The sequence below is a fragment of the Sorex araneus genome, chromosome 6 (assembly GCF_027595985.1).
Source record: "Sorex araneus isolate mSorAra2 chromosome 6, mSorAra2.pri, whole genome shotgun sequence".
Lineage (NCBI taxonomy): Eukaryota > Metazoa > Chordata > Mammalia > Eulipotyphla > Soricidae > Sorex > Sorex araneus.
In genome coordinates this window covers 83,875,287-83,894,825 of record NC_073307.1, presented here as the reverse complement: position 1 = coordinate 83,894,825, position 19,539 = coordinate 83,875,287, and the positions used below count along the sequence as shown (strand labels likewise).

The following is a 19,539-nucleotide window of genomic DNA, read 5'->3' as shown; positions in this document are numbered from 1 at the left end:
GGGCCACGCTGGGGTCCGAGCCTGCTTCTCTCTGGCCTGGGCTTTTGCGAGTGTCCACCAGGGGCTGAGGCTCCCCTCGAGCTCTCGCTGACCAAGCCAAGCCCCCTGCTGGTGCTCCTGTCGCTGAGTGGGCCGATCCTGCAAACTCCCCCATGCTCCCGAGTCTCAGCTGTCTCCAGAAAGAGCCCCTGCAACAGCCCCCACCCCCCCCCCCGCCAATGCCCCCAGTGACCCTGTTTGGCTCGTTCATGGGTTGCCAGGCTCTGTGGCCACAAGGCAGACCCCTTCCCCGGGGCAGCCCCCGCAGGCCTCCCTGGCTTCCTGCACCCAGATGCCCGACCTGCCGGAAGCACCCCCTTCCTCCACCCTCACACCTACGGCTCCCCCGGAACAGTGCTCACTCCCAGGAACACGCAAGCCCGCCTTTGACTGCGTGCTCTGCTTTCAGAGACCCCCGTTACAGAGCGAGACCACCCGGCAACCCCTCGCTCAGCCAGCCACCCCCCTCCCACCTGGGTGGGAGCCCCGGCAGAGGGAAGCCGCCGCTGCAGAGGCTGACCCGGGGACAGCAGAGAGCAGGCAGGGACACAAGAGGACCGGGACCGAGAAAGCAGCCTGGGCAGAGGTGAGGCTGCCAAGGAAGTCCCAGAAGATGGAGCCCTGGAGGGTGCAGGGGGCCCCCAGAAAAGGAGAGTCGGGGGGCCTCTCTAGGGAAGGGCTGCGCCTGAAAGACGGGCAGGACCCCGAGAGGCAGGGTGAGAGAAAGGAAGGCGTTCCCGGCCCTGAGCTGGGAGCACGAGGGACATGAAGCAGGACACAGCGTCCAGGGAAGGTAGACGAGGAAGCTGGGGCGGCCCACACCGGCCCAGCCCACCCCCAGGCCTGTCCCCACCTCAGCGCCACCTGCCAGCCCCGCACTCCCCTGAGGACTGGAGGGGGGGCACCCTGGGCCTCTGGGTGCAACAGCAAATGCAGCCTGGTGCACACCTGTCCCAGGCTGTGTGTGTTGGGGGAGGGGGCTCCAACACAGCGCCCCTGGGGAGGGCTGCAGGAGGCACTGGGAGAAGCCAGGCAGGACCGGGGGTCCGAGCACACACCTTCATTTGAGGAGACGCGTTCCCACAACCATTTTCCAACCTGTGGAGCAAGGGAGGGGAGGGGTGAGATTAGGGACACGGGGTCCAGCGGGAGGACGTCACGGGCGCAGTGAGGCTGGGAGACCGGGTGACTAGCATCTGGGGGCCCAAACCGGGCCCTGGGAGCCGGGGCTTGGATTCTGGATGTCCCAAAACCAGCAGGGAGGGAAACTACCGAGAGAGCAAAGGGCCGCAGGGTACGGGGGCAGCCCAGGGGGCCCTCGCCGAGCCGCGGCTGTCCCCCATGAGGTCTGGGCAGAACAGGGTCCCCTCTAGGAACCCTTCTGGGTGGGCGCACAGGAACTGGCCCGGTGAAGAAGTGGGCGTGGGAGAAGGTGGGGTGGGCAGGTGCCCGGGGCCTCAGAACGCACGTCGGCAGCTACGTGCCCACTGGGAAGCGCAAGGGGCAAGGCAGGAGAGGGAGGCGAGGCAGGAGGGCAGGCGGCGCCCAGCCTCCCTGTTCTCAGACGGTTCCTCCCACTTCAAACGGGAAATAGATAATGAATCTTTTACATTCTGGGGCCTCTCTTGGCTGTGCTCAGGGATCACTCCTGGCCTGCGCTCAGGGATCACTGCCCAGGGGCTCAAGGGACCACAGGGGGCTTCAGGGGACTGAACTCCAGTGAGCCCCGGGCCTGGCCCGGCTCTGACCCAAGCTGCCCCCACTTTTACAGTCCGAGGCCTGAGGCCCCGCCCCTCGCCCCACCCATGGCCCCGCCCTCGCACATCGCCCCGCCCCCCCGCCCGCACACCTGTGGTGGTGACGGCGCCTGTCCGGCCACAGCGGTTCCTGCAGCAGGTGGCTGAGCCGCGCGTCCCTGCTCACCAGCTCCGAGAGTTTCTGGGCAGAGCCAAGGTTCACGGACATGGTCGCGGCCCTGTTCACCCGGTGCCCCGCCCGCCTGGACATGCCCCCGCCACCCCCCATCACCCAGTACCTGCAGGAAGCCGGTGGCCACGGCGTCCGTGTGCAGCATAGGGCCGTACAGGGCCGCCCAGCGGCTGACCAGCCGCAGGATCTGCTGCCTCTTGTTGCAGATGTAGGTGCTGCGCTCCTGCTCACTGCCGCCCGCCGGCTCCGCGTGGAAAGTGGCCACCAGTCAAGGGAACCTCAGGTGGCGTCCACCCTGCCCCCGCCCCCCGCCCCGCCCGCCACACCCGGGTGCTCAGGCTGGCTGGCAAGGAAGGACCGCGGCGGGGTCGGCCAAGCCAGGCCAGGCTAAGGGCTCCCCCTTCCTCCCCCATGGCTCCCGATCCGGGAGAGGAGGATATTGGTGCAGGAGGGCAGTGCAGAGCTGGGCGCTGGGCATGAAGACGCTGTGGGTCAGGAGGAAGTCGCTGAGGAACGTCTCTGGCCGGGGGTGGGGAGCGGGGTGGGGTCAGAGGTCAGCGCCCCCAAGTATGCCTTCCTCCAACCCCACCACAGGCCAGTGTCCAGCACTGCCCACTACTGCCCGCCGGAACCGGCACACAGGCCAGACACAGGGGCCTGGCCTTTGCCGAGAGCAGCAAGCTGTCTCCCCGCTCCTACCTGTTGGGTCATGAGCATTGGAATCAGGCCTCATGGCCTCCAACAGCAGTTCTAGAATCTTCTCTGGGGTGCCGGACATCACGGTGTACCTAGCAGAAATGACCACTCCTCTGTGAATAATCAGCATGCCCCGCCCCCACAGCCAGGAAAACCACAGCCATCAACCACACGACCCTTCCCTGAGTGCCGGCCTGTTCTGGGGCGAGGGCGAGACTAAGTCAGGGGACACCTCAGTCCCAGGATGTCTCTCCCGCCGGCAGGAGGTCAGCAGGCAGGAGTCGATGGGCAGAAGGAGGGTGGCAAAGGGGTAAGGCAGACAGAGGGGGCTGGTACCGGTTCCTGCCTGGAGTTGGGGGGCAAGAAGAGGCGGGGCCTTGGGACGCCCTCTCCAGCACGAGCACCACCTTGCCGTGCTCCTCCAGCCTCATGGTCTTGGCTTCCACGTCCTGGAGAACGAGCCACAGCCAGAGCTCAGAGCTCGGCACACTCACACACACATGCATGCAAGCACACATACACAAACACGCACGCACCCATACACACCCATGTGCACACATACACGCACCTCACACAGCTGCTCACACACAGATGCACACCCCTGTGCTTGCACACACATACACACAGGTGCACATGCAACAGGAGCACACGTGCACATACATACATGCACAGCTGCACACAGGTGCACACCCATGCATACAGGTGCACACACATTCGTACACATGCACGCACAGTTGCACATGTATACAAACTCATACACATAAGCACACTCACACAGGGTGCGTGCACATACACGCACACACATGCACACACAAGTGCACCCACACAAATGCACACATGTGCACACACAGTGAACACACTCACAGGTGCACACACATGCACTCTCTCTCTCTCTCACACACACACCCTGTGTTCCACACCAGCCACCCACAGGCACCCACAGGCTTCCCACTGGGCCCTAAGCCTCCGCACCCCCTGTTCACTCTCGACCTGGGTCTCGCTGCTCTCCTGCCCCTGCGCATCCTTAGCAAGTCTCCTGTCACGTCCCGCGTGGACCCCCTCCATAAGGCTGCCTCCCCTCTCCCCAAGCTCGCAGCCTTACAGCCCCTCACACAGCAGCAGAGACTCACACGCCCCTCCCTGCCCCTCCACCTCCCACCCTGGTCCTGCACCCAGCACCCCACCTCTGCGGGGACACTGCCGGCCGTGTCCCTGACTCCGCACCCCCACCTCTGCGGGGACACTGCCCGCCGTGTCCCTGACTCCGCACCCCCACCCGTAGCACCTTGATGATGCGATTGAAGTCTTGCTTGTCCACACGCAGGAAGTGACAGTTGTCTTCCCGCAGGATGATGGTGGCAGCCCGGGGCGCGTCGTTCACCAGCGCCAGCTGTCCGAAGTCCTCCCCCTCGTGCAGCGTGGTCACCAGCCCCTGCGGCCAGGCCTCAGTCACAGCCCAACCCGGGCCCCCCATACTGCCCAGGGTAGCGGCACGCCCAGGGTGGGCGGGAGCTGACTCACCTTGCCGTGGGTGACCACGTTCACAGACCCCTTCCAGATGATGTACCACGAGGTGCCCTTGTCGCCCTGGCTGAACACTGGGAGGGGCACAGGTGTCACCCCTCGCTGAGGACGCCCCTTTCTCTATGGCCTCTGTCCCACCTGCTCCCTCCCCCCAGCCCCCAGTTCCCCCGGGGACTTACACACGGTCCCTGCCTTGCTATGTGGTTCAAAGAGCAGAACTGCAGCTAATTCCCGCTTTACCTGTGGTGGGGGACAGGCTGGTGAGTCAGGGAATCCAGAGCAGGACGCGGAGAGGTCAGGCCCAGAGACACAAGGCCCGGGGCACAGAGGCGGCAGGACACAAGGCCCGGGGCACAGAGGCGGCAGGACACAGGCCCGGGGCACAGAGGCGGCAGGACATAGGCCCGGGGCACAGAGGCGGCAGGACACAAGGCCCGGGGCACAGAGGCGGCAGGACACAAGGCCCGGGGCACAGAGGCGGCAGGACACAGGCCCGGGGCACAGAGGCAGCAGGACATAGGGCTGGGGCACAGAGGCGGCAGGACACAAGGCCCGGGGCACAGAGGCGGCAGGACACAAGGCCCGGGGCACAGAGGCGGCAGGACACAGGCCCGGGGCACAGAGGCAGCAGGACATAGGCCCGGGGCACAGAGGCGGCAGGACACAAGGCCCGGGGCACAGAGGCGGCAGGACACAGGCCCGGGGCACAGAGGCGGCAGGACACAGGGCCCGGGGCACAGAGGTGTCGTGGCTAGTTCAGGGCACAGGACTGGACAGGGGACAGGCAGGGGAGGAAAGAGCCCGGAGAGGCAGACGAGAGTGTGGTGGGCAGGATGCGGGCGGCAGGTTCCTGAGGGGGGTGGGGGGGTGCCGGGGGTCTGTCTGCCCACCGGACGGACACTGGGGCCAGAGGGCGGGAGGGCCGGGAGCGGGCGCCAGGCTGACTGACCGAGTTGGAGAGGTGGGCCACGGCCTTGATGTGCAGCAGCTCCTCGAAGATCAGGTCCAGCTCCTCGTCCGTGCGCTGGCCTGGCCTGTGGGCACGGGAGGCCGGGGAGCACATGAGCCCAGAGCTGGACACGGGCAGCTGCCGCTGGCACTGGGCCAGCCAGCACACGGCAACAGGCAGCCCTGGTCAGTGCCGGGGCTCAGCACACCCCTCGCCGTCCTGGCACCCTCGGGCCAGCCTGTGGCAGGGGCAGAGGAAGAGGCCGGCCAGGGAAGACCCCCAGTCACCCAGCTGGGGGTCCCCAGGCCTGCACGAAGGTTCCCTGAGCCCACCCTCTCTCGGGCGCACCTCAGGATGAGCAGGGCTTTGGGGACCCTGAGCCCCACCTTCTGTCCAGAAAGAGGGAGACCCCGGTCCAGACTGGGGGGACAGGGAGGCCCAAGATGCCACAGCAAAGCCGGGGCGAGGGCTCCCGGCAAACTCGCGCCCCCTGGGATGCCCCCGGGGCCCGTGGGGGCGGGGCTCCAGACTCACGGCTTCCGAAGGGCCACGGTGAGCAGGGCGTCGGGCCCCCGCTGGGAGAGCAGGGCCACCGCCTCCACCAGCTCCTCCTCCAGCTCCCGGGGGCCGGCGAGTTCCGGCTCCGGCCCCGGGAAGCGGTAGAACTGGGTGTCTCGGTCCTGGAAGGTCCAGTCGTGTTTCACTGCGGGCAGAGGCCCACGGGGAGGGAAGGAGAAGTTGAGTTGAGTGGGTACGGGGCCCCGGGGCCATGCCCACCCCCGCCCCCGGGCCTGGCCGTACCATGACACAGGGCGCCCTCATCCAGCAGCACCTGGCAGATGCCCACAGCTTGGCTCCGGGAATGGACCCCAAACCCAAGGGCCAGGATCCCCTCTACCAGCTCCCGGCCCGAGCAGCATTGCCTAGGGGACCGGAAGCAGAATCGGGAGGAGAATCGGATGATGGTGGGGGTGGGGAAGGTGCAGGCCTGGGCCCACCCAGCTCTGTGGATACAGACACCCGGAGCAGCGGGAGGGGAGAACGTCGTGGGGGGGGTGCCCGCTCACCGATAGAGCCTCAGGTGGTACTTTCTGTCTCGGATGAGGTTGGGGCAGGTGGCCAGGAGATGCCGATGCAGCTGCTTCCCGGCCCTGAGCACGCGCTCCGGGGACGCCTAGCGGACAGTGGGCACAGCGGGGGGCTCAGACCCCGCCTCCCCCAGCTGTCCCTCCCCCGCGAGCAGCCCCCTGCCAGGCCGGTACCTGCTCCAAGCTCCCGCTGAAATCCAGGGACTCCTCGCTGTCAGTAAGGGGAGTCTGAGGGCAGGAGGGGGGGTCGGCTGTTAGCTGGGGGCCCTGCAGCCTTCCGGGCCGGCTCTGGCGTCCCCTGCGCCCCAGGACACCCCTGCCCTGGCTGGGACCCTGATGGCTTCTGTGAAGGCACTCACTGAGCAGTCAGCAAACACTGTGTGTGGCCCCAAGGCCCCTCTCTGCCCCGCCACCCCACACCCCACTGCCACCCTGTCCCCCTTCCCTGCCACACCCAAGCAGCGCAGCTACGCAGAGGAGAAGCCGGGACCCCTGTTCTGTGCCGGGGGGAGGAGTGAGGGGCAGGGGGGCAGCACGTGGGCATCAGGGCCGGGAGAGACCATGAGCAACTGGGGAGACGAAGAGCATCTGTCTCCATCAGGGTCACAAGCCTGAGCCCCAGCAGGCCCGGCCAACCACAGGGCCCCCAGCAAGCCCTGCCCTGCGCGGACACCCACACAGGCCTCTAAAAACACAGGCCGTCGGGGCCAGAACAAGAGCCTAGCAAGGAAGATTTCCCCTTGCATGCCCCTGATACTCCGTATGCCACCCCCCAGCCCACCAGGAGTGATCCCTGAGCACAGAGGGAGGGGCACACCCTGAGCTCAGCGGGGTACGGCCCAAGGTCACTGTCACTGTCATCCCGTTGCTCATCGATTTGTTCGAGTGGGCACCAGTAATGTCTCTCATTGAGAGACTTATTGTTACTGTGTTTGGCATATCCAATACATCACGGGTAGCTTGCCAGGCTCTGCCGCGCGGGCACGATACTCTCAGTAGCTTGCCGGGCTCTCTGAGAGGGGCGGAGGAATCGAACAAGGGTCAGCCGCCTGAAAGGCGAACGCCCTACTGCTGCGCTATCGCTCCAGCCCATAGCCTAAGGTACCAAAATAAAATAATAATAATAATAATAATCACTGTCACTGTCATCCTGTTGCTCATCGATTTGCTCTAGCGGGCACCAGTAACGTCTCCATTGTGAGACTTGTTACTGTTTTTGGCATATCAAATACACCATGGGTAGCTTGCCAGGCTCTGCCGTGCGGGCGATATACTCTCAGTAGCTTGCTGGGCTCTCCGAGAGGGATGGAGGAATTGAACCCAGGTCAGCTGTGTGCAAGGCTGTGCTATTGCTCCAGCCCAATAATAATAATAATAATAATAATAATAATAATAATAAACAACTACAAACCCTAAACTCTAGTGTTGCTGCCAATCAGCGTCCAAACAAAAATAAATAAATAGACATATATACAAATAAATAAAAATACAAAACTTGGAGCCGGACTCTCGGGTTCCAATGCCCGCTCGTCTCTTCCTACGGGACCCCATCACTGCCCGCCTCGGTCTCCTTGCCTGTAAAACCTCTAAATGCTCGTAACACAAAGCCCGGCTTCAGGGAGAGCGGAGTTCAAAGGGACGGGATGCTTCAGGCTCTGCCGGCCGAGCTGCAGCTACACGCCGGTTCCTATTACTCATCTCGAGGCGGCGGGTGCTGCCGCCTGGAGGCACCTTGCTCCCCAGATGCCGGTGAGTAAGGCTCGGCAGCACCCAGGACTGGCTGGGACACGCAGGCCGCCCGCTGGGGCGCTGGCGTCCTCCGTCCCCCTGCCCCTGGCACCCGCCCTGCCTCTGCGACCCCAGCCTGGCTGCCACGGGGCAGGCGGCCCCTCGGGCAACTCCCGGCGCTTCTCTTCCTGCCGGGGGCTGGACTGCGCGGTCTGCCCTGGACAGGATGCCCTGCCCGCCGCGGCCCGCCCAGTGGCAGGGCGCTTTATGGCCCACAAGGACGGCCACCTCTGTGCCTCCTGCAGTCTCCAGCGAGCGGGAGCAGCCTTCTCTGTCTCTGTGACCCGCCCAGCACTGGTCGGACTCAGTCTCACGCTCTCACGACGGCCTTCACTGCAGGCCGCTGAGCGCGCTGCCCCTGCCCACCCTCCCCTCCCCTCCCCGCCACACTCAGGTCCCTGCAGAGGGAGCAGGTCTCGCCTCGAGGCAGGATGCCCCTGGCTCCAGCTCCCCCCCCGCCCCCCCCACCTCGGGCCGAGGCCTGAGGGCTGGCCTGTGTGGGCAGCGGCCCAGGCCCGGGCGGAAGCCGGTAGGTGTCCCTAGGGAATCCCTGCCCGGGTCATGGGCCAGCCCTGTGCCAGACACGGAGCCCTGGAGACTTGGCCACAGGAAATGAGGAGGAGGAGCCAGCAGGAGCAGGGAGGGAGGAAGGACGGGAATGCTCCCGGCCAGCCCCATGTCAGAACAAACAGTGCTGAGGACTGACCCCTTATTGTTCAAGTCCGAATGCCCGGGTTGCCCTGGTCACGGGCCCATCTCCCCTGCTGCCCACGACCCAGGCGCCAGCGTCAGTTCTCTTGGGGGTGCTGTTCTGAGGGAAGGTGCCAGGGCCCGGCCCGGGCCGGTCATGCCCCAGATCAGAGACCTGCAGACCTTTCCTGTCCCACCCCAGGGTGGCCGGCCGCCGAAAGGGCCAGAAGGTGCATTTGTCCAAGGAACGCAGGAGCCCGGGGAGAAGCGACGTCCCTGGCGTCACACAACCGCCGAGACACTGAAGCTCCCCCTGGAATAGCTCTCCCAGCAGTGGGTGACCCTGCGGGTGCTATCTGTCTCCTGGTTCACAGCTGGGCGTTACGTAAGCAGCCCTGAGGGGTGGTGAATAGGGGCACCAGGATTCCCTGCTCCTGACTGCAAAGTCCACTCTCTCAGGCCCTTTGCCCGCCCTCTCCCGAGGCCTCCACCTGCTGCTTCACGGAAGCCCAGAGAGGAGAGGGATCCCGCCTTCAGGAACGTTCCACAGCGGAGTTTGGAAACTGTCCAGCCAGGCCACGCTCCCCAGGTCTGCTGGTCTAGTTCCCCTGGGCCCCGCACAGGCTGGTGTGTATCGGGAAACCCTAAGCCTGGGGTGGGGGGGGACTAATTTCGGGGTTCCAGGACTGGACATCAGCGCCAAAGCCCGGTGCCTCGGTCCAGCTGCTGCGTGACCTTGGCTGCTTATCAAGCGCCCCGAGCTTCCGTTTCCTCGTTTGTGGAGAGGGATGACAGCGTGACAGCACTACCGACCCCACAGGTGCCACGCTGGGCGCTGAAACAGTAAACAGTGCCACGAACTCGGACCAGGGCCGGCTGCTGCCGACTACCTCGCCGCAGCTGTGACGTGACCAGAGTTTAACATGACCTCATGACGGACACCTGCTCCCTGTGAGAGGACAGGAAATGCACTTTGGCTGTCCCTGCCCCTGGCCCCATGACCCTCAGGGGTTCTTGGCTGGAAGAGAGAGACTGTGGGGCTGGAGCAATAACAGAGCAGGGAGGGCGTTTGCCTTGCACGCGGCTGACCTGGGTTCCATTCCCAGCATCCCATAGGGTCCCCCGAGCACCGCCAGGAGTGATTCCTGAGTGCAGAGCCAGGAGTAACCCCTGTGCATCGCCGGGTAGGACCCAAAAAGCCAAAAGGAAAAAAAAAAAAAGAACTGGAAGAGCAAGACTGGGGTGGCTTTGGGTAAAATGCTCACTCACTGCCTCCTCGCAAATTCAGGCAGGAGGGACTCAGGGCCAGGCCTGCTTGGTGGCGAGTGTCAGAGCCCACCGGAGGGGCAGGCCCAGGGCCAGACCGCTGCCCCGGGACCCACTTGGCAGGTCAGGGTCTCCAGCCAGGGCTGTGGGGGTGGTGGGGACGCCCCGTGGTCAGTGGACCTGACTGAACCTGACAATCAGGTTCCCCTCGAGTGGTTTGTTTGGGACCGAAGCCCGGCTCTGTCCCTCGGCCGCCAAGCCGCCCCACACCGGCCCCCGGCCCGGCTCTCTGTGCCTCTGCTTTCCCGTTTCACTTAGTAGAAATGAGATCCTGACGCTCGTGTCTGGCTCTCGGCCCCTGGGAGACACAGGCTGTGGACGCCGTTATTTGGCCGTTACCGGGACAGACTGCAGGGGTGGGGAACCGAGCCACCAGCTGACGCGGGCATGTCTCTGAGCTCTTGGGACCCGCCACAGGCCTTTCTCGCTCTGGTCTTGCCCTCTGCTGCCCCCAGACACGGCAGGTGCTCAGGCCCCTGGTGGTCCGCATCCTCGGGAAGGGCCTGTGCGCCTGACCCCGGGCCCTGCCGCCTCAGGCACTGTTCTGGAAGATTCCGACCGAGCACTTTCTCTGACCTGTGGCTGCGGGGCTCTCCCCACGTCCACACGGCCTGGAGCCCCGGCACTGCCCGGAGAGCAGGCAGCCGGTGTGGGCGCCCACGTGTGAGACCTCTCGGGGCCAAGGCCTCGGAGAGAAGGGCCAGGCCCGGAGTCTCTCCACCAGAGGCTGCCACTAGCCTGCCACTCTCCAGGGACACGGTCAGGTCCGGAGTGTCCGTGCCCTGATCCTAAAATCCCATTTTCCCTCTAATTCCCAAGGGGGAGGCAGGGGGGGCGGGGGGAGCATCACCACCTGGCAGGGGAGGGGCTTATTTCTGTGCCTTTGACCCCAATTATACTCCAGCAACCCTCCCCCGCCCCCACCCTTCCGGCTTCTTCACACACCAGCCCTCCAATTGGGGCGCGGGTAGGGTGGGGGTGGGGAGTCGGGAGACAGCCTGGCGGCCTCCTGGCCCCTCCATCCCCTCCAGACTTCAGGTCCCAGGGGATTCTCCAGTGACCTCATTGTCCTGGCCCCTGACCTTCCCCCACTCCCCACCTTGCCTCTACACACTGAGAAGGGGACAGGAAATAAATACACAAGTAATTATAGTCTGGGAGGGACGCGGGAGGGAGGGTTCCAGCCCACTGGCTCCAGGCAGCAGCTCCTGCTGGGATGGCCGAACCCAGAGGGCCCCCGCGGCCCCCAGAGTCCAGCCCACCTGAGTATGCCCCTGACCAGGAAGACCCTGTTGGGGGGAGAGGCCTGGGGTCAGCAGGGAGAATCGGTGTCTAGCCCTTCTGGGGAGGGACCCTCCACCTCCGCCAGCCTTGGTTTTCCCAGCCCCTGCTCAGATGTGGGCAGAGAGAAGGCGGTGGGGCCAGCAGGACCGCAAAGGGAGGAGTGGGGGCCTGAGGCCGTCCTGCTCCCGCCCACCCGGGACCCAGGCACCCACCCACCACGCACACGCACACACACACACCAGCCACCCACCCACCACGCACACGAGCTCACACACCAGCCACCCACCCACCACGCACATGAGCTCACACACCCACCACGCACGCGCGCACACACCCAGGCACCCACCCAGCCATGCACACGCACTCACACACCCAGGCACCCACCCACCACGCACACGCACGCACACACACCAGCCACCCACCCACCACGCACACACGCTCACACACCCAGACACCGCTCACCCACCACGCACACACGCTCACACACCAGCCACCCACCCACCACGCACACGCGCTCACACACCCAGACACCGCTCACCCGCCACGCACACTCGCTCACACACTGTGCACAAGGGCCTCTGGTGAGCTCACTCTGTAGGTCGGGGGGGTGGGGATGCTTCTCTGCCCGTTCCGGTCCCTTGACCGAATCCCGCCCTAACACACCATCACCATCCTGCCACTCCTTCAGACCCGAGCCACCAAACCTCTGCACCCTCCCCTGAGCCCCCAAAACAGGACACAAAGCAGCATTCACATGGGGCCCCGCACCCCACGATTCAAAAGCAGAATCGGCAGAGGGGCTCACGAAAGTACGCTGCCACTGCGATGCACCACGGACCGAGACGCCATAGCCCTCGGCCCCCACGGGCCGCCTCCCATCTTTCCAGACCAGCTCAACACACACGGGATGGTGAAGGAACAGAGCTCTCTCCTCTCCTGAGCCGAGTGGGGGCACACACACACACACAGACACACACACAGACACACACACCCCATACAGCTGTGTGAGCTATCCCTGCGCCCCAACCTCTGTTCCCCCAGCAACAGCCCCTCATATCCAGAGCACGCTGGCCACTGACACTGTGCTCTGTCCCTAGTACAGCCCTCCCCAGCCCCTGCCCCGGTGCCCAGCCTTGGCCCCCGGCAGGCAACGGCACTTACCCAGCGAAGCCCTTGGATGCGACTGGGGCGCTGGGGTTCGAGCAGCAGCTGGTAGGAACAGCTCCGCGGCCGGTGCATCCTCCGCAGCACCATGCTGAGCACGGTCCCCTCGGACACCACGTCGGGGAGGCCTCCCACCGGGCCGTCCTCTGCGTGCGGGCCCACCTGCCAGCGGCTCTCACCTGGCCAGCCCACCTGTGTGGAAGGGAGGCAGGCAGGCGGCCATGGGGCAGGGCGGCGAGGCCGAGCACAGAGCCCCGGGCAGAGGCGCTTCCCTCGCGGCGCGGGGCTGGTCAGGCGGAGGTGCCGCAGCCTGCCAGGAGCCGGGGGAGGGACAGGAAGACCTTCGCTGGGGCCCGCCGGTCTGGCGCACGCAGGCGTTGGGGTCTCCAGCGGAACCTAGGACACGGGCCCTTCTTCCCAGACTTCTCTGGAATCCTGCCCCGCCCTGCTGCTGGGCCCTGCAGGGAGCCTGAGCACTGCCCCGCTGAGACTCTGGGCGCAGGGTCCTTGGAAACTCGCTCCCATCCTTCTCGCCTCCTGCCTCGCGGGCCAACCATCTTCCTCCCACCCAAACTGCCCAGCGTCAGGCTCCCGGAGCCCCTGACCCACCTTCATGTTCCTTCTCAAGCTCACACGTCCTGCAGGGTCTAGCAGAAGGCGGGGGCGAGGGCCCAGCGAGTCCCCCCGAGAGGGGTACCCTGGCGGGATGCGCGCTGGGGTGGGAGAGGCGCCCCTCGGGTGGGCGCGAGGGCCGGGAGTGCGGCGGGAGGGGGAAGCCCCCCACCCCAGCACCAGTGACCCCCAGCCTCCACCTCCGTGCCAGGCGAGAAAGCCAGCTGGCACCGGGCGCTGAAGCGGAGCCGCAGCTGGCACCGGTCCGGGCGCGAGCGGTCACACCCCCTGCGCCGCCCGCCCCTAGCCCTCCCCGGGGCGGCGCAGAGCCGGGCGGGGCGGGACCCCAGGGGTCGGGGCGGCGCAGGGCCGGCGCTGGGCGGGACTCCGGGGGTCCGGGCGGCGCAGGGCCGGGGCGGGGCGGGATCCCGGGGGTCGGGCTGGGCGGACCCCGGGGGTCGAGCTGGACGGGGCCCCCGTGGTATCCGGGGGTCGGGCTGGGCTAGGGTCCCGGGGTCGGGCTGGGCTGAGGCGGGGCGGGGGGGGGGCGAGGGGCCGGGCCAGGCTGGGATCCAGAGCGGTCGGGCTGGGCGGGGGGTCCCGGGGGTCAGGCTGGGCGAGGGGTCCCGGGGATCGGGCTGAGCTGGGCGGTCCAGGGGTCGGGCTGAGCTGGAGCTGGGGTTCAGGGGTCGGGCCGGGCGGGAGCGGGGGTCCCGGGGGTCGGGCTGGGCGGGGGTCCCGGGGGTCGGGCTGGGCGGGGGGTCCAGGGGTCGGGCTGGGCTGGAGCGGGGGTCCAGGGGTCGGGCTGGGCTGGAGCGGGGGTCCAGGGGTCGGGCTGGGCAGGGGTCCCGGGATCGAGCTGGGTGGGGGTCCCGGGGTGGGCTGGGCGGAGGCGGGGCCCCGGGCCGCCACGTGGCCCGAGGAGGAAGGCAAACACGGAAGCCGGGCCGGGGGAGGCTGAGTCACTGCGCGCCCCACCCGGGAGGGAAATCCGGGCCCGGGCCGCTTCCCGCCGGGGCTGGGGGTCGGGCTGCCAGGTGCCTTCCCCGCACCTGGGAGTAGGGAAACTGAGGCCGCGCCCTACTCCGGGGCGCTTCGCTCCCGGCTCAGAGTCTACCTGCACGGAGACGGCCAACGCCGCTCGCCTGTCCGACTGCTCCCGAGAGGGCCCATGGACAGCAACGACGGGCAGCGACCCCCGAGCCTGGGAATCGCCGAGGAAGTTAGACGAGGGTCTTGGCCGGAGGCGCACAGATTTCTAGGACTCCTGAGGGTGTGCCCCTTCCCACCCTTCCTCTGGGGACCACTCCGGAGGGGCTCAGGGGGCCGATGCTGGGCGCAGGGGTGGAACCCGGGGCCCTGCCCGCTGCGCTAGCGCGGTGCTTGCTGTCTTTCTGTTTGGCTGGGTGGCGCCGCGATGCTCAGGGACCCCCGTGGTGGTGCTCAGGCACCGTAGCGGGTGCCCGACCCCACTCTTGGCTGCAAACGCAGCAGGGCTGGGGGAGACATCTGCCCAGGACCGGTCTTCTCGGTTTCACCTCCCCCCATTGTTATCTTCTTAGGGAGGAGGAAAGAACTAATTATGATGAAATCTCAATTTTAATAGTTATCAAGGAAAAAAAAAAGAAATCTTGCCAGGTCAGGGAGGAATAGGACTGCTTTCCCGCAGGGAAATAACAAGCCGGCCGCCCCCGCCCCCGGAAATCTGCGCCCTGAACACCTAGACCAACGCTCCGGTTTATCGCTCATGTGCACAGTTTTAAGAAAGGATGGTGACGTTCTTAAAGCCCCTCCAAGGATCTGAGGACCCCCAAGAGTAAATCTGGCCCCACGACCCACCTACCCAGCTTCTGGGAGAAAGAGAACCGCTTGGGTATAGGCGGGAAGAGTTGCGTGGATGTGAAGGGCTGGGGGTGGGGGAGAGGGGGCGTTTCAGGGTGCTGGGACCGAGGACCCAGTCTGAAAGGTCTCACAGGTGAGTTTCACAGGCAGCATCCCCACAGCCGTGGTAGCCTCCCGGAGCCTGGTGCTGTTCGCCGGCTTCACAAGTATTTCATCTCTGCCTCTACCCTGCAGGCAGGGCTATCAGTCCCCCTTTACAGGTGGAGAAACAGAAGCACAGAAGTATTCCAGATCACACGGCTAGGGATCAGTAGGGAAGCCACTCGCCTTGCAGGCCTCTAACTGAGGTTTCATTCCCAGCACCCCACTTAGTCCCCCAAAAACCTCTAGGAGTGATCCCTGAGTGCTGAGTCAGCTGGTGTAATTTTTAAAAAATTCAGGGGCTGGAGCAATAGCACAGCGGGGAGGGTGTTTGCCTTGCATGCGGCCGACCCAGGTTCGATTCCCAGCATCCCATATGGTCCCCTGAGCACCGCCAGGAGTAATTCCTGAGTGCAGATCCAGGAGTGACCCCTGTGCATCGCCAGGTGTGACCCAAAAAGAAAAAAAAATGCAGGTAGTGATGGCGCTGTGTGGGCCTTAGACCGGGGCTGCCTGCCTCCACGGAGCCCCCGTGCCATGGAGAATCGCACAGAGAGCCACTCCAGCCCTCGCCGGACCCAGCATCTGAGAGGGGGAGCTGCGCAAAGGGAGACAGCGTGTGTCTAGGGAGCAGGGGCTGCGAGTACCAAAGAGTCATGCAAAGCTGTGAAAATGCAACTTTCCCAAACTTTGCCCCTCATGGCGTTCTCCTCAAAACTATTCTTTCTTGCCTTTCTTCTCTCTTCATATTACCTGCTTCATTCCCCTCTCCTGGGAGACCAAGATGACTGGGGTGATCACTTTTCACTGGCTGCCAGGGGAGACAGAGGTGGGACCTTCCACCTGTCTGCTCTTACTGCTGGCAAAGCCACCCGTCTCCCGCCAAGACAATGGAGAGATTTCTTCCTTCCCCGGTTCATCGGAGGAAACACCAGGAAAATGACTGGTCAATCAATACGTGATCAAAAGTGATCGAGGCTGAGGCTCAGGATGGGGCAGGGAGCTGGGGACATGTGCCTGAAGAAGACGTCCCAAGCCAGATGGTGAGTCATCTCGAGACACCGATGCCAGGCACAGCCTCCGCCCTCCCTGGCTGGCAGGTGTGCCGGGCTAGACCCAGACCAGCAGTGGCAGCGCTGGCTCTTGGGACCTCACGGAGACCCAGGGGTTTCCTTGTCACACAGCTCTGTGAAGCAGGCATCGCTCTCCCACGGCACCTGTGCGGGAGCTGAGTCACAGGTAGGTTAAGCGACACGACAGGGACTAAGTGACTCTACCGAAGGGGTTAGGAGTCTGTTCTCAAATACTCGGACATCCCCCGCTCTGTGAGGGAAGCCCATGTCCAATCACTTCCTTCACTCCCAAGGCACGGGTCCTAGAGACAGAAGAGGGAGCAGGCAGGAAGGACAGTGACAGAGGCTCCTGGAGGCTTGATCAGCCGGCGCATGGGGACCAGACCTTCTTGGGTGCCTGGGTGGCACTCTGGGTGGCACTTCTCCTACCCAGGCCTCTTTGCTCAATACTCACACACACAGCTTCTTAGCTCTGTCCAGGTCGGAAAGGCCCTGTCCCCAGCCTGCCCCTGCCCTCTCTCAGTAACCTGCTCCAGGAGTGCCACCACCACCCTTGGCAGAAACAGGAGCCCCGGGTGCCTCCTCCCAGACCCAGCCAGCCTCCGAATCTGGCTGATGCAGCCAGGGAATGAGCCCTCGACTCTCCCGAGGGCACCTGCTCTAGCCCTAATGTGGTCTCTCGGTCACTGGCTGAGCACAAGCTGTTGTTTGTCATCTGAGAGATATCTTGAGTCTTCAGAACCATTCCTATTTGCAAATCAAGAAACTGAGGCACAGCGAAAGAGAGTCATGAATCTGATATACTCAGGCAGTTCCACTACAACAGCCACTCTTTTTTTTTCTTATGGGGGGAGTGGCACGCCCAGTGATGTTCAGAGGTTATTCCTGGCTGGCTCTGCACTTGGGAATCACTCCTGGCAGTGTTCTGGGGGTCATGTGGGATGCTGGGGATCGGACCCAGTCAGCCGTGTGCCAGGCACATTCCCCACCCGCTGTACTGTTGCTCTGGCCCCCTGAGCCACACGTCTACCCACTAATACACACTGCGTGTTCCTCTCCATTTGCCTTTCCCCCCCACGCAATGCCACAGGAGTCTGACTCATTAGCCACAGGGATCGTGAGGTGCCGGGAGCTCTCCTGAAGGCTAGATATCAAAATGATGTGAGCCGATCCACGGCCTCTGCAGGACTCAGCTAGTGACTCTTTCCCTCTCTCCCCACCGCACTAACCCAGGGCTGCCTCGCGGCTGGGAGGCGCTCAATGGTTGCGGGTACAAGTGAAGCGAACAGAAACAGCGAGAAGTCAGCCCGGGTCTGGGTGTTCCAGCCATTTCTGGCTGTGTTGTTCCATCTTCCTCACTTTTTATTTATTTATTTATTTATTTATTTATTTATTTTGCTTTTTGGGTCACACCCGGCGATGCACAGGGGTTCCTCCTGGCTCTGCACTCAGGAATTACTCCTGGTGGTGCTCAGGGGACCCTATGGGATTCTTCTGGGAATTGAACCCGGGTCGACCGCGTGCAAGGCAAACACCCTCCCCGCTGTGCTATGGCTCCAGCCCCTTCCTCACTTTTTAGCTGCCTCCGGTCTTCTACTTTTTCCTCCTTTCCTGTGCTGTGATTCTGCTCAGAAGGCCCTCTGCGGCTGGGGTGATGGGAAGTGGGAGACTGAAGGGAGCACCCAGCGGCCTCTGGTGGGCCGAGGGAAGAGGACGGTGAGCTCTGACGCCACCGTGCTCCTCGCCCTGCGCCCGTGTGGCCCCATGCCCCAGCATCCTGGGACTCCGTGCGGGCAGGCGGGAGAGCCCAGCACCCGGCATGGGCTGCATCTCCTAGTCTGGAGGGTTTGAAGGGCCTCTGACTCTTGCCCGGGTTCCTCCGTCAAGGCCGGTTCCAGCTCAGTTCCCCTCACCCTCCCCGGCCCATTCCTGAGGTGGGGGCAGAGGCGGGGAGCTGGACCGTGGACGGGCCCCAGGCCAACCCTTCCTCGGACGGACAGGTCAGAGCCAGTCACTTAGGAGCCACCCGTGTCGGCCGTGGAGGGGCTGGGGCAGGTGAGGGCGGGAGGGGGCGCCCCTGCCTTCTTCACGCGAGGGAGGGGGGCCAGGCTGGGCGGAGAGCTGCGGGCTTGTAGGGACCCCAGCTGGGCAGGAAGGACCACCACCCGCCACTGTGGCGACGGTAGCTGGGGGACCGGGAGGGGCCCAGGAAGCAGAGAGAAGCTCCGAGGCGCTGGTGCTACATGAGGTGCATAAATTAGCAGCTGCTTTCTCGACAGGACTGTGTGTGTGTGTGTGTGTGTGTGTGTGTGTGTGTGTGTGTGTGTGTGTGTAAGAGAGAAAGACAGAAGTGGGGCGGCGCGTTGCATGTGACCTTGAGTGAGCGGGTTCTGAGAGGGCAGCTCCAGACCGGCTGTGGTTACTTTCCCTCCTTCTCCCTCCCGTGCCCCAGCCCGGACCTCCAGGCTGGGCTGCCTCTTCCCGCTCCCCCCCGCCCCGCCTCTCCCTGGACCCTTGGCGGGGAGGGGCCCTCGGTGGGCCCCTGCTCCTGAGGAGCTTGGTTCCAGCTGCCTCCGGCACCCTGGCCGTGGGGGGGCGGCGGGGAGGCGGCCAGGATGTGGGTCGGCACACCAGGGCCTCAGACAGACCCCCCAGCCCTGCCCCCGGGTCCCACTCGGGAAGTGCCGGGGCCAGAGAGGAAGCTGGACGGTGCAAGGACTTCCCGCCAGGCACCCAGTGCCTGGAGAGGATGTGGAGAAACCCGGGGAAGGCAGCAGAGGGGGCCGGAGGGGGAGCAGGAGCGAAGGGGTCTGGCCTCAGGAGGGCTGCTCCGGCCCCACCCCCACATCAGCCCTTCCGGGTGGGGCCCAGACCTCAGCGCCCCTCCTCCTCCCAGAGATGGGGCTGGAGGCTGTGCTCCGTGAAGGCCCCCAGCGCCCGCTGATAACCAGTCCTGGGCGTCAGCAGTCTCCCTGCTTCAGAGTCCCCTCGCAGGGCAGGGCCCGTGTCCCTGCCACAGACTGAGATGCAGCCCTGGTGTGACGAGGCAGTGACTCGGCCCTCCAGGGAGCGAGAGCACCTGAGCCACAGCGGCCCGGCTGCACGTTGTTCCGGGCCCTGTGCCCTCAGAGGCTGAGACCGGGAAGCCCCTCGCCACGCGCGCCGAGTCCAACAGATCAGCTCACTCCCCCCAGCCTGGGGTCCTTCCCACCTGCTTCCTGCAGCCTTTTGCCCAGTCTGGCCTCCTCTCCAGTCTCTGTCCTGCCTTCGCTCAGCCCCTCCCACCCTCCTCCAGGAAACGCTGTCGCCGTGGGCTATGGCAGGCCCGGCCTCTCCAGGGGACCCTCCTGCGGCCTCGGTTCTGACGGAGCCCAGGTGGCCGCTTTCTTGCTTT

General features: G+C 64.9%; 1 protein-coding gene across 2 annotated transcripts in view; it reads right to left on the bottom strand.

Annotated features, from left to right (window-relative positions):
- Nucleotides 1-19,539, bottom strand: part of RAPGEF3 (Rap guanine nucleotide exchange factor 3) — a 30,164-nt gene that overhangs the window by 9,991 nt on the left and 634 nt on the right. The window contains exons 1-16 of one of the 2 annotated variants that reach the window (XM_055143079.1): nt 13,087-13,348; nt 12,475-12,669; nt 6,400-6,453; nt 6,205-6,311; nt 5,939-6,060; nt 5,672-5,840; nt 5,138-5,222; nt 4,368-4,428; nt 4,186-4,262; nt 3,950-4,096; nt 3,001-3,113; nt 2,668-2,756; nt 2,409-2,487; nt 2,075-2,225; nt 1,889-1,977; nt 1,098-1,137 (exon numbers count right to left, since the gene is read on the bottom strand). In XM_055143079.1, coding sequence (XP_054999054.1) covers nt 1,098-1,137; nt 1,889-1,977; nt 2,075-2,225; nt 2,409-2,487; nt 2,668-2,756; nt 3,001-3,113; nt 3,950-4,096; nt 4,186-4,262; nt 4,368-4,428; nt 5,138-5,222; nt 5,672-5,840; nt 5,939-6,060; nt 6,205-6,311; nt 6,400-6,453; nt 12,475-12,669; nt 13,087-13,092 — 1,584 coding nt within the window. In that variant the 5' untranslated portion in view covers nt 13,093-13,348. Of the gene's footprint in view, nt 1-1,097; nt 1,138-1,888; nt 1,978-2,074; nt 2,226-2,408; nt 2,488-2,667; nt 2,757-3,000; nt 3,114-3,949; nt 4,097-4,185; nt 4,263-4,367; nt 4,429-5,137; nt 5,223-5,671; nt 5,841-5,938; nt 6,061-6,204; nt 6,312-6,399; nt 6,454-12,474; nt 12,670-13,086; nt 13,349-19,539 lie in introns of those variants that run through there. The other variant, XM_012933221.2, reaches the window with a different exon arrangement.